The sequence below is a fragment of the Rhinatrema bivittatum genome, chromosome 14 (assembly GCF_901001135.1).
Source record: "Rhinatrema bivittatum chromosome 14, aRhiBiv1.1, whole genome shotgun sequence".
In the NCBI taxonomy this organism is placed as follows: domain Eukaryota; kingdom Metazoa; phylum Chordata; class Amphibia; order Gymnophiona; family Rhinatrematidae; genus Rhinatrema; species Rhinatrema bivittatum.
This window is the reverse complement of record NC_042628.1, coordinates 13,915,045-13,929,054: the sequence shown is the minus strand read 5'-3', so window position 1 is coordinate 13,929,054 and position 14,010 is coordinate 13,915,045. Positions and strand designations below refer to the sequence as shown.

General features: G+C 46.7%; 1 protein-coding gene across 3 annotated transcripts in view; it reads left to right on the top strand.

Moving 5' to 3' along the window:
* UNKL (unk like zinc finger) overlaps window positions 1–14,010 on the top strand; it is an 89,488-nt gene that overhangs the window by 56,829 nt on the left and 18,649 nt on the right. For 2 of the 3 annotated variants that reach the window (XM_029576615.1, XM_029576614.1), the window contains one exon: window positions 12,118–12,210. In XM_029576615.1, the coding sequence (XP_029432475.1) occupies window positions 12,118–12,210 (93 nt within the window). Of the gene's footprint in view, window positions 1–8,791; window positions 8,825–12,117; window positions 12,211–14,010 lie in introns of those variants that run through there. The other variant, XM_029576616.1, reaches the window with a different exon arrangement.

Here is a 14,010-nt window from a genome sequence, read left to right as displayed (position 1 = left end):
CTCTTGAAAGGAATTGTAGCTTTTAGAATCTAATGCGATTTGTAATCTGACCTGATTTATGGCTAAAAAGTGTTTTTACCAAAAAAAAATAAAATAATTATCCTGTAAACAAAGGATGCAGCAAACAATCTCATCACACTTTCACCGAAATATAATATGCGAGGGATGTCTTTGCTAGCAATTTGTGTATCCAGTGCAGCAGGATGTTCTTATGTCTGAATAAATGGCCACCGTGCCATCCGTAAGCACTGCTTGTAAGGCAATACAAGTGTTAGCTTTCAGAGCTTAAAGAATGAATTTGAGTGCAAAATGTACCACCCAGTTCCTTTTGCCCCTTGTGACAAAATTCAGGAAAGGAGCCCCAGACTGACACAAACATTTGTGCAAGTGATCAAACGCAGGATCTGTTACGGGTTTTTTTAAATTAACTTTAAATTGCAGCTGTGTCCCACCTCAAGGCTGGTTACCTCTTCCGGAGCTGACAGATTTCCCTTCCCCCCCCCCCGATATTAGCTATAGTACATCTCGCTGAAACCGTTTTGTTTTCCCTGTGTAGTTTTGTAATGTATACAAGGGGGGGTCCAAAGGAAGTTGAATACCTGCAATAGCGCAGATTTTTTTTTTAATGTAATTTCCTAAACGTTGCAATAATAGGGCACAGAGTGTCTTCATCCCCATCCCATCCCATCTTTCTCCAACATAGAAGTGAACAGTTGGTGAGCTTGACCTTGCTGAAGGACGCAAGGGCAGATGTGGATACAGCCGGGGGCCTGCAGCTCGGGCTTTCCTCCTGGCATCCACTCCCCATTTGTGTATTTCCAGCAGTGGCTGGAGGAGTGCCCGGCACTGGGCTGCAGACTGGGCACCATTTGGCCTTCAGCACAAAGAGCCTCCATCTGCTGGGTCTCGGCGCCTGTCGCCTCGCTGGTGAGCTCTTTCAAGCCCAGCCAGAGCTTGGGCCTCCTTCAGGGGGGGGATGCTCGGGGGGTTGCCCTTCTCGCTGCAGCTCAGCAGGGTCACAGCTATGCAGGAATTCCCCCCCCCCTCCCACTTCATATTACTTCCCAGCTTATCCCATTGCAGCGACAGACTTTCGCTGGGGGGGGGCCCCATACACCAGGGCACCTCCCAGAACACTGCAATCATGGGGGCCTAAATCCGGCCACTGAGTTGTGACCGTTGTGTGATGGGCGACTCCCTCCCCCCCCAGGGACTGGCCGGTCTGCTGCTCCTTATGGCATTGAGAGCCACTGGCCTGGCATCATAGTCTCCCATTTTTTTTTTTTTAATGTTTTTAGGCCATCAGTTTCAACAATCTCTCTCTGCTGCTTCCAACATCTAAATGAATGCGTAGATTGAGTTTTTTTTTGTGAGAAATCTGGGTTAGGCCATGGCAGGTCGACCCCTCTGATCCGTGTCATGTAGAGCGAGTCGCGTGGTGCATCAAAGTGCCTGATGTGCTTTCAAGTTAACGATAGATCCAGAGAGACTGAACTTGAAGCAGCCTGTCCTAGGCTGTTCTGTGCGTAAATGTGTGCAGGTCCCCCCCCCACACACACTCACTCACAGCAGGAATGTTAAACCTCAGAGTGCATGTGCATTGCACAGCGTGAGGTCAGATCTAAGTCGCAGGGCAACAGGGGCTCTGTGTGTGCAGTGCTCTCCTGTCGGAATAATTCCATCTTTTATTCTCTCTGAACCCTTCATACTTTGCCCCACTTGCCTATGGTTTGAAAGATGATTAGTGATTTGGGATCAATGCCTGTACTATCATGATCTGGTGGGGGGGGGGGGGAGGAGATTTCTGGGATCCTATTGTGTGTATTTGGTATAATGTGGGCCTGGTTGCCTTTGAACCAACCCCCACCCAGGCTGCTGATAGCTCTACTACTGTTGGGAGGGGGGGGACAGTTTTGAAACTATGCAGGTAGATGCAGAGTTCACAGGTATATTTACCTGCAAACTCTGCACCTGTTCTGAAAGGGGAAATACAAAAAGTGCCTAAGTCAAGAGACCCACGAAGATTTGCACCTGGGGATATTTTTTCCCCTCCAAGACAGTGTGTAGTTTTTTTGTTTTTTTTTTTCCAAATGCAGAAACTAGGAGCATTGCCTCCCAGTCTTACCTCTGACTCTGAGCTCACCTACTTTTTTTCCGTGCAGGTAAAAGGTACGCATGGCGTTCCCTGTACATACCAGGATCAGTCCAGACTGCTGGGTTGTGTCTCCCTTCCAGCAGGTGGAGTCAGAGAAAGTTGAAGGCACCCTCTGATAACCCAGTGTGCCACATGCGATCCCTCAGTATTTCTCTGACTCCAGCAGGTGAAGGAAGACATCCCCTGCGGTCCTCTTCCTTTCTAAAATTGATTAACAAGGGGTTCCTTACTCCTTAATGATCATTGACTAGATCAGCCTTAGTAAGTACTTAAAAAAAAAAAGTTTAAAGCCTGCTCTAAGTACCCGGCGCTCCGGAGGAACTTACTCATTTTTTCTATTTCTGTCATGCTGCGGGGATCGCGGTGTTCGGGGTGTGGAGAGCCGGCAGCGCGGCTCTCCCGCGAGAGCCTCTGTCACCGTTGCCTCCCCGGGGGCGAAAGGCCTTCCGAACTGCCTGTTTCAGGCAGAAGAGCGTCTCTGCCGTGTTCGTGCGGCTTAGGCAGGGCTCAGATGGCTCCTCTCCATCGGCCTGCCCCGTCCCCGCTAAGTGCGGGAACGGCGGCCTTTTTGGAATTCTCGGGCGCCGATGCTGCACAATGTCCCGGGGGGGAGGGGATCTCCCTCCGCCGCTTTCCCCTCATAGTTTAAGCCCCGAAAGGCCTTTAGAAGTGGAATCGGAAGCCTTGCCTCCTTCTGCCTTGCCTCCGGGGGGGGGGGGGGGGGGGTGTCTTAAAGAGACAGCGTCCTTTCTCATCACAGTTTATTTTGCTGCTGCACAAAGCGTATTTGGAGGCAGAGGCAGATTTGGATTGGCTGCAGTCTCCACCGGCTAAGGTCCCTAGACCTGTGGAAGGGCCCGCAGTTCCTATACCCTGTCTAGCCCCTGTTCAGGTGGTTCCGCCACCAGCTATTCCCCTGGACCCCACACCCCAAGACCCTTCCACAGTGGACACTGCGGGCGATGATGTTGCAGGGGATGACCCACAGGTGCTCCGCTTATTTTGCAGGGAGGAGCTGGACCCTCTAATCCCTCATGTTCTGGAAGAGCTTGATATTCTGGCACCGCAGCCAGTGGCGGATCCTTCCCCAGGGGACCCTGTTCTTGCGGGGCTGAGGGCTCCGCCTAAAGCCTTTCCCTTTCACCCGAAGCTTTGGCAGCTGCTTACTCGGGAATGGAACGCGCCAGAGGCCAGTCTGAGGGTTAGTATAGCCATGGAAAAACTCTGTCCGCTTCTGCAGGAGTCCTTGGAGTTGCTGAAGGTCCCTAAGGTGGACGCGGCTGTCTCTGCGATTGCTAAGCACACGACCATTCCAGTGACGGGAGGCACTGCTCTGAAGGACCTCCAGGATAGGAAGCTAGAGGTTCTTCTCAAGCGGATTTTTGAGGTTTCGGCGCTCGGTGATAGGGCGGCTGTTTGCAGTAGCCTCATGCAGAGAACTACCCTTCGGTGGGTGCAACAGTTGCTCACCTCTCAAGATCTCCCCCAGGCAGAGCTGGACCAGGTGAATCGTTTGGAGTCTGCTGTGGCATATACTGCTGATGCCTTGTATGATCTTCTACGTACCTCCTCTCGCACGATGGCTAGGAGGCTTCTTTGGCTCCGCCTCTGGACGGCTGATGCTATGTCAGTCGCGGCTGGGTTCCTTCCCATTCAAAGGAAACTTGTTATTCGGTGATGAGCTGGAACATCTCATTAAAGACTTGGGGGATAATAAGGTTTACAAGCTCCCGGAAGACAAGCCTCGTTCTTATCACACTTTTGGATCGTTCAGGGGTCGTTTTCGGGATAAACGCCGTTTCCGGACAGGTAGGGCCCCGTCCTTTGCTCCGAAGCAGATGCTCACGAGGTCTCAGGCTTGGGCCCATTCCTTTCGTGGGAGACTGCCTCTGCGTGAGGGAGCCTCCCAAGCCTTCTCTGCCACCAAGTCTGCCCAATGAAGGTGCGCAGGCCCATTCCTTGGTTCCAAGGAGGACGTCTCTCTCTGTTTCGCGAGGAATGGGTCAAGATCACCTCGGATCAGTGGGTTCTAAACATCATAGAACATGGTTATGCGTTGGATTTTGCTCGCCCGTTACGGGACCTTTTCTTGGTGTTGTCATGCAGGCCCCAGATAAAGCAACAGTTGATACTCCAGACCTTGAGCCGGTTGAAGGATCTAGGGGCAATTGTCCCGGTCCCAATGACTGAACATCGGACTGGACGGTACTCCATCTACTTCATGGTGCCCAAGAAGGAGGGATCCATCCGTCCGATACTGGACTTAGATGGTCAACAGGGCGCTTCGGGTGCCTCGTTTTCGCATGGAAACATTGAGGTCCGTCATTGTGGCCGTCCACAAAGGCGAATTTTTGGCCTCCTTGGATCTGACCGAGGCTTATCTGCACATAGGAATTCAGGAGCGTCATCAGAGATTTCTCTGGTTTATGGTCTTGGGCGAACATTGCCAGTTCGGTCTAGCGCCGGCTCCTCAAGTGTTTACCAAGGTGATGGTGGTGGTGGCAGCAGCCCTCAGACGAGAGGGGATTCTAGTTCATCCCTACTTGGACGACTGGCTCATTTGGGTGAAGTCGGAAGCTCTTTGCAAAGTGGAGGTTCAGGCGGCCTTACATCGTCTTCGCTCCCTCAGTTGGGTAGTCAACTTCGCAGAGAGTCAATTGGTACCTTCCCAGAGATTACAATTCCTGGGAGCCCGTTTCGACATGGCTGTGGGCAAGGTTTTTCTCCCACAGGACAGAATGCTCAAGCTGATGTTTCAGGTGCGCTGCCTTTTGGCCCTCCTTTTGCCCACGGTGTGGGACTATTTGCAAGTTCTTGGTTCTATGGCATCTACTCTGGAGGTGGTCCCCTGGGTGTTTGTGCATCTGCGACCATTGCAGAGGGCATTGCTTTCCCGCTGGGATCCCAAGTCAGGAGTTCCATCTGCCTCTGCCCCTCATGGAGCCCGCCAGGTCCAATCTCGAATGGTGGTTAGTTCCCAGTCACTTACAGAAGGGGATGGGTCTAGAGAATCCCCAGTGGATAATTGTGATGACGGATGCCAGTCTTTCCGGCTGAGGAGCAGTCTGCCAGTCACAATCGGCTCAGGGAAAGTGGTCGCCTCAGCAGTCCAAGTGGTCCATCAATTGCTTGGAGACGAGAGTGGTTCGTCTAGCGTTACAGGGTTTTCTCCCACTTGTTCATCGTCGATCGGTGTGAGTTCTGTCTGACAGTGTGACAACGGTGGCGTACATCAACAGGCAAGGCAGTATAAAGAGTCGTCCGGTTGCCACAGAGGTGGACAGGTTGATGGTCTGGGCGGAACGCCATCTGGTTTGTTTGGCAGCCTCTCACATAGCTGGAGTAGACAACGTTCAAGCAGACTTTCTCAGTCGCCAGCAGCTAGACCCCGGAGAGTGGGAGCTGTCGGGGGGGGGGGGACACCCCGAGTGGACCTGATGGCTACTCGCCTGAATGCGAAGGTGGCTTGCTTTTTCAGTCATCGGAGGGAACACGGGGCGGAAGGGGTAGATGCCTTGGTCATTCCGTGGCCCAGCGACATGCTACTTTGTGTTTCCTCCTTGGCTGTTGGTAGGAAAAGTCTTGAAGAATAGAGTCCCACCGGGGTCCTGTGATTCTCGTAGCTCCGGAGTGGCCACGGAGGCCGTGGTTCGCAGACCTGATCAACCTAGCGGTCGACTGTCGTCTTCCCAATCTGCTTCAGCAGGGTCCGGTATTTTTCGATCAGGCGGCTCGTTTTTGTCTAGCGGCTTGGCTTATGAGAGGCGGCAGTTGAGAAAGAAGGGGTACACGGATGCGGTTATCTCTACTCCCTGCTCCGCGCGAGGAAAACCTTTACCTCTCTTACTTATGTTCGGGTATGGAAGGTTTTCGATTCTTGGTGCAGCGGATTGAACGTGTCTCTGCGCCAAGCCAGTATAGTACACATTTTGGCATTCTTGCAGGAAGGTTTAAAGAAGGGACTAGCTTACAGTTCACTCCGCGTTCAGGAAGCGGCGTTGGGCTGTTTGCGAGGTAATGTTGATGGTTCGTCTCTTGCAGGACATCCAGATGTGGCTCGTTTTTTGAAAGGGGCCAAACATTTAAATCTGCCGATTCGAGCACTCTGTCCATCGTGGAGTTTGAATTTGGTACTTCGTGGGCTTTGCGGCCCTCCTTTTGAGCCTATTAAGCGTACTACCCTGAAGGATTTAACCCTCAAGATGGTATTCCTCATGGCGATCTGCTCAGTTAGGCGTATATCGGAAATTCAGGCCTTGTCCTGCCGGGAACCGTTCTTACTCATCTCGGATTCCGGGATTTCGCTGCGGACAGTACCCTCCTTTCTGCCTAAGGTGGTCTCTGCGTTTTCACATCAACCAGTCTGTGGAGCTGCCGGCGTTTCCAGATATAGATCGGTCTTCTCTTCAGGCCCAGGAATTGAGGAGGCTAGATGTATGCCGGGTGCTTCTGCAATACTTAGAAGTAACTAATGCTTTTCGTCTCTCAGACCATCTTTTTGTCTTATGGAGCAGTCCTACGAAGGGATGTCAGGCTTCCAAGACTACCATTGCGTGATGGCTAAAGGACACCATCGCTTCGACATACATTTTGTCATGGCTGGCCAGTACCTGATGGTCTGAAAGCTCGTTCGATTAGGTCTCAGGTGGCATCATGGGCTGAGAGCCAGTGTGTTTCGCCGCAGGAGATCTGCAGAGCAGCGACTTGGAAATCGTTGCACACATTTGCTAAGCATTATCGTTTAGATGTCCGAGCTCTGGAAGTTGATTCCTTTGACAGCAGTGTGCTTAGGGCGGGACTCTCTGGATCCCACCCCATTTAGGGCAGCTTGGGTACATCCCAGCAGTCTGGACTGATCCTGGTACGTACAGGGAAAGGAAAATTGGTTCTTACCTGCTAATTTTCGTTCCTGTAGTACCAAGGATCAGTCTAGACTCCGCCCAGAGAGAGAGTTTTCCGGAGAGTCTGGTCAATTGTTTCTTTTTTTTCTCTCTCTCTGCAAGGTTTAGGAGACTATGAAGAATGACTATTTTGGATACTATTTTATATCCGTGCTCTTTTTCTGTATATAATTTTTAGCGCTCTTTACTTGCGTTTTTTGTTCTTGATCTAGTCCTTGATCGTTCAACTTAAATTTTCTGCTTTGATATTGGCACACTGAGTTATCAGAGGGTGCCTTAAACTTTTTTCTCTGACTCCACCTGCTGGAAGGGAGACACAACCCAGCAGTCTGGACTGATCCTTGGTACTACAGGAACGAACATTAGCAGGTAAGAACCAGTTTTCCTTTAATCTTCTCCTCCACACCCCCCCACACCCCTCCCCATATGTTCTTTTGCCGAGGGGATAGGGTTTCCAGATTGTTTTTATCTGGCTGACTGACTTTTGAAAATTGCCCTTGTTCTGATATTGCTGCCCTTTCAGGATTGCAGAAACCTCTGGGCTGAGTCTTGAGCCTGTGTTGTTCTCCTGCAGACTGCTAGCATTGACGAGAACAGCTTTGGAAATTTTAACAAACCTAAGTCATAGCTAAAATTTGCTGTAAATTAATGTATGTATCATTTTACAGTTTTGAGTCTGGTAACAATGATACAGTCCATATTCCACGCTGTCATTTTTTTTTTTTTTTTTGAGGAAGCAACAGAGGTGCAGGGGGTCGTAGAGCGTGGCCTTTTTTGCCCATAGTCTCCCACCTATAAGGGAGTGATGCTCCAGAAAAGATAAAACTCCAGCCTGCCTTTTAGCCTTTTTCTGGTATGCAAATTTCCTTTTGTGGGGGAGACAGGCTGGCCAGCTGTGTAGTAGCCAGAACTGCGTATATTTTATCAGACAGATGTGCTTTTCTCATGATCAGCCATTTAAAGATATTTGGGAGAATTATGTGGGCACTTAGTCCATGTGGTTTCCCAGTGAAAGATAATCCCAGGGCACACAGGTCCAAATGTAGGCATACATGTTGGCTGCAGCAAACCTATATAAAGCCCAATTTCTTATCATCCTGCCAGACCAGATACATGGATTTCTACCGTCTCCTAGCAGTAGATCCCTCCATGGACAAAATGTTTTGTGAAGAGGGTTCTTTTTGTTAGACGTGATTACAGCATTGCACGCACACATATTTGCTTTGTGTATGCATATACAGCTTTTAGCATATTTCTTACTGATAATGGCTGATAAATCCCAGCTCTTTACAGTATTTTGTAGCAGAAGAATATTTTAAACCAGTTTTTTTGTTGTTTTTTTTTAATATTGCCATTTTATATGTGGTAAACCTAAAAGTCCATTTGCTACACACATATAACTGTGCCTTTAAAAAAAAAAAATAAATTAGCATTGATTTTCAAATTTGTGTGCCTCTAAAACGGGAAGAATAAAATGACGCTCATCTTAACGCTGGCTTCTTGCTTGCTCAGAGTCTCATCACATTCCTCCTCGACCCCCACCAAGTAAATAGGGCTTTAGGGAGGATCTGCTGCATCTCTGTCCAGCCACCTGGTGTCAGGCGCTGGGCGGGCGTGTGGGTGTGTAGCTCCTGTCAGAGGTCTGGGACTCGGGTCATGTGATCCGGGGGTTGCCGGGATTAGCTGGTGCGTGTGAAGCATTCTGTGTTTTAAAACTGCTGGGCAGAAGCAGGAGACTGCAGACAGTGAGTCAGCACTTCCAGGACGGGTAAGCAGCCGGCACCACCGGGCCTCTTCTAGGTTTTATGGGAAGAAATTAAGGCAGTGCATTTGGTGCTGCTTTAATCATTAGCCTAATTATTAGCTACTTTATAAGCCTGTAGGTGGATGCACATAATCCCTTTGTTAGAAATGTCTTCTCTATACTGAAAGGTGTCGAAGGAAAAGGGAGCTTTGGAAGGTGCCTGTAAGTTCTGCATAGATTATACAATGCATACAGTAGTAGTTCTCCAAGTGTAAAGTATTTAAACATTTCAAGAGATTTTTAGTCCCTGTATTTATTTCTTTTTTTAATAAGTGTAATAATTATAACTATTTGATGCATGTGCTACATTCATTGTTTATACTTTTGGTGCATAATTTGTGATATGACTTGATATATACTTTGGTATCATAAAAAAAAGAAAAGGCTTCTAGACTAGCTTCTTGTTCATTGGGTGTTGGCAGTGAGCTCATTGGCTTGGTAGATTTTTGCCTTTTGTAAGACAGATTTGCTAAAAGCCATGGCTGAGTCCCCCCCCCTGCCAGCGCTGCTGTAGCAGAGATCTCTGTATCTTGGCTAGTGCGACAGACAGAGGAGACTACAACCAGACACATTTATTTTAAAATCACACATGATGATAGAAATGTGTAGTCGGAGGAGACGTCACTTTACATTTTATTGAGTTTTTCACAAGGCTTCCGGAATCACTAAGTGAGCTTTCACTGTGTAATATATATGAGAGCCTAGTATAGAAGTTGTATATAATTGCATAATTGTGTGCCATGGTTTTAAGAGGGGGAAGATTTTAACTGAAACCCAAAAGTGTGCAATCTAGACTGCTTTTCTGAGTTTGAGAAAAGAAAAACAAAAAACCCCCAAATTTTCAGTGGATTTGATAAACTCAGAATAAGTACACGTCAAGGAATATTTTGGTCATTGATAATCTCAACTGTTAAAAGTTCTCTCTCCCCACTCACTCCAGAGGTTGCTCTTCTAATATAGTCTTGCTGGGGTACATAATTGGTAACCAGATAATTTTGCTAATTTTTTATCAGATTAAGAGTTCTCTATCAAATGAACAAGATAATGATTAATCAGTGTAACAACTGTGCAGCCTTTATATGGGAGCAAACATCTGGGGCTTAGGATTTGCCCTTTTTTGTCCACAACTCTCCTCAATGAAAATGGAGCTAGCTCACCTTAAAGCTGAATTAGCTACAATAAAAATGGAATTAGCAACTACCAAGGAAGCCTCATCCACTTCACAGCATTCAGGAATCTATCTCTCCCCCCCCCCCCCAACCAAGATTCAGAAATCCAGAAACAAAGGGTTTACACTTGAGTGAGGTAGGATAAGACCTGTGACCCAAAGACACCCATTCTTCACAATAGTGCTGCCCAGATGCCCTCCTCCAGTTGCACAGAGCATCCAGAAACCCAAGAATAAATAGATTACAGTGGGTTCTGGTAGGATAAGACCTGTGATGCAGAGACATTCGCTCTCTCAAATGACACAAGTACAACATTACTTCTCTGCATTGGGAAAACGAAGAAGCTCTAGTAATGGAGACTGATGTGGGATCAGAAAGGAAAGAAGAAACGCAATGCGCACAGAAATTCCGTAATACAACCAAAAACCATAAGAAGAAGCTTTTTATGCTGGAGACTCAATCATCAGAGGCACTAATTTGGGAACTCGAGGGGAACACTATAGTTAAATGTCTCTTCCAGGATCCTCAGCTGGTAGAAATGCTAATCAGGTGCTCACTGCAATCAATGAAGAAAGTAAGGACCCTGAAGTTGACCTTCATCATCCATCTTGGAACCAATGACTTTGATAGAAACAATATCCAAGCTGTACAGAGCATTTTCCAGACTGTGGGTAAACAGATTAGGCTCATGGTGAAGACTGTTGCCTTTTCAGAAGAGTTACCTGTTCATGGGATGGAGAGACTAAACAATATAAGTAATTCCGCTGCATGGCTCAAAACCTGATGTAAGGAAGAAAGTTTTGGATATATTGGGGGCTGGGGCCGTGTATGGAACAGTAAGAGGCTCTAGGTCAAAGGTAGGAAAAAGGATCCTAAGTGAAAAACTCAAATCCTATACGGCTGGCAAAAGGAAATTAAAATGTCAACCCCAAAATCTCCAAGAAGTGAGTGAAGAAATTGACAAAAATCAGCTGAACAGGGCAGAAAAGACGTCCAAGGAGAGAAGCTGGAAAGCTATGAGCACAAATGCCCATAGGTGTTCAATATCTTTGTGAGTGACCTTGTGGAAGGGAGAGAAAGTATCACCTGCAAATAGACATACTTTACCAAGATCTGCAACAGAGTGCCCATGCTTGAAGGAGTAGAGAGAATAAAAAGTGACTTAAGAAAGCTGGAAGAGTGGTCGAAGAACTTGGCAGCTGGGATTCAATGCCAAGAAGTGCAGAGTCATGCATCTGGGATGCAGTAATTTTTGGGGGGGGGGGGGGGGGGGTGTGTATGAAAGACTTATGTACACGGACCAAGAGAGGGATCTTGGGGTGAGTGTCTGGGGATCTGAAGATGGCGAAGCAATGTGAAAAGGCGATAGCTAAAGCCAGAAAAAAGTTGGGCTGCATAGAAGAAAAAGGTGATAATGCTCTTGTACAGGTCCTTGGTGAGGTCTCACCTGGAGTACTGCGCTCAGTACTGGAAGCCGTATCTCAAAAAGGAGAGAGACAGGATGGAGGCGGTCCAGAGAAGAGCAAGAAAATGGTGTGGGCTCTGTATCAGAAGACCTATGAGGAGAGGCTGAAGGATCTGAATATGGACACCCTGGAAGAGAGGAGGCGCAGGGGAGATAGGATACGGACCTTCAGACACCTAAAAGGTTTTGATGATGTATGGATTTCGAAACTTTTCCATTGGAAAGAAATCAGTAGAACTAGGGGTCATGAAATGAAACTCCGGGGGATGACTTACAAAAAAACCGGGCAGAAATTCCTTTTTGTATTAAAATGAATTTTGTCCATGTTACTCGGCCTATGGCCTAGGAAGCACGCTGCGCATAGCATTAAATTAGTACTCTGATTAAAATTACTCTCTTAAGGCTTGTATTGTGGTGAAAATTGAGTACCGGCACTCTGTGTTATTACATTGCTAAGCTGGCAAGTTCCTGAAAGACCTAAAAGTTACTCGATCACATTAAACTACATGAGGACCTGAGCTGTGTGTTTGCTGTTATACTGAATGCTACTCAGATTTTCTTTTTTTTTCTGTCTTAAAATGTCTTGTGGCTAATATACTTCTTTGCATATTTTCGTTTGACAGGTTCTGCATTAGATCTGCATTTTAGTGACATACGTGTTGCATCCCTAGATAAAGAATTGGAAGATCCTGAGAGCAGGGAGCTGGCGTTGACAAGTAAGAGGGCCTGCTTTGCACGCATTATCAGTACCTAATGCTGTACTTCTCTTGGATATGTGCTCTCCCTTGCCAGGTTCTTATGGCCTGGATTGGCCACTGTTGGAAACAGGATGCTGGGCTTGATGGACCCTTGGTCTGACCCAGCATGGCATGTTCTCATGTTCTTATGTTCTCTGAAATTTAAATTACCAAGGTCTTTAAGTGAATGCCCATATTGGTGCATAGGGAGGGTAAAACTAGCAGGAAAAAAGCGATGCCCCTATACAAAGCATTACTGAAACCTTTAATGGCTGGATAGAGGCAACCTATAGGCGAGGTATCGGAATGGTGCCTTATGATATACTTAAGGATCTACACTCACACTCACACTCTGCAAACACTGAATAGTGGACCAACAGAGGCAAGGGGGGAGCAGGGTTGACATGAAAAGCAAGTGGATACAGAAAGAGTGACGTAGCGATGCTGCAGGCCACCTAGTTAGACTGGGGAGGGGGCAGGCTGTCGTCGTACATGTGAGCACCAGTGACAGAGAGAGCTTCTGGAAGCCAAACTTAGGATTTTAGATAGAAAGTTGAAATACAGGACCTCCGAGGTAGCACTTCCCAGAAATGCATCCTGTTCCACGCATGGGAACCCAGAGGCAGGCAGAACTCCATAGTCCACGAGCGTGGATGAGGCATGGCTTCAGATTTGTTAGGAACTGGGTGTCAGTAAGTCCTGAGCAACTTAAAAGGCACAGCTATGTATCCTGTTCCCTCCACCCCTCCTCTCCTTCCCCCCCTCGCTCCCTCCCTCTTCCCCCTGCCCCTGCATTTAACTGTACATATGTGCACTTACCTCCTTTATACTGTTAATAAGTTTATATGCTAAGTTTATAAGTGCACATACACACCTCATGAACATTGTTTATGCATATTTAATCTTAACATGGATTCCCAAATCCATGTCGTTCAACAAAGTTGTAGCCTTGCTCGTTGACTCTCTCTCCCTGTACCTTCTTATATTATCCAGTTTAGTATATTATCCAATTATCTCCCTGTTAGCCCCCCTTCCTCGTTCTTTGTAATTTCCTTTCTCAGTTACTTGTGAACCGACATGATGTGTCCTACGAATGCCGGTATATAAAAGTGTTAAATAAATAATTAATAAAAATTTCCCTTGGACTGACTATTTACTCTGTCCTTGACTGTGTTTGCTTTTTTAATTATTTATGATTGATTATTTTTAGGATTATTTTTTCTTGGGCACAGATAGGGGTGTTTTCTCAGTTAGGGACTTCACTTGATAAGTTGTTCCATCATTTGTTTTCTAAATTTTAGATTCTTCCAGTATAGTTACCTGATGGCACCATTAGAGACAGACCGGCTTCTCTTTTCACTTTAAGGAAAGTGTGAGCACTACAAATCTCAGTATGCCATGTAAATATGGGGAAACAAAAAGGCTCCAGCTATTTCCAATAATCTGAATTAATTTTGTGGTCCTGTTTTCACGATGTACATAACATGGAAATGCAGGAAATGTCACCTGTAGAACACCTTTCTTGTAATTTCTTTTCAAAGACAAGTATTGCCACTTTCATTTTGGTATCATTGATTTTATTTTCTTAAACACATCGTCTTCTTTTTTTTTTTTTTCTTATTTTACCAAAATGTTTTTGTTTTTTTTTTTAGTTGTTGTAGTTGTAGGGGTTTTGAAACAGAGTAGAGAAAGTGGTTTATTTTAACTTTTATTTTAAAACATTTTATATGCTGCAGGATCCAGTAAAAACAAGTGCACACAGTTACATAAAATGCAATA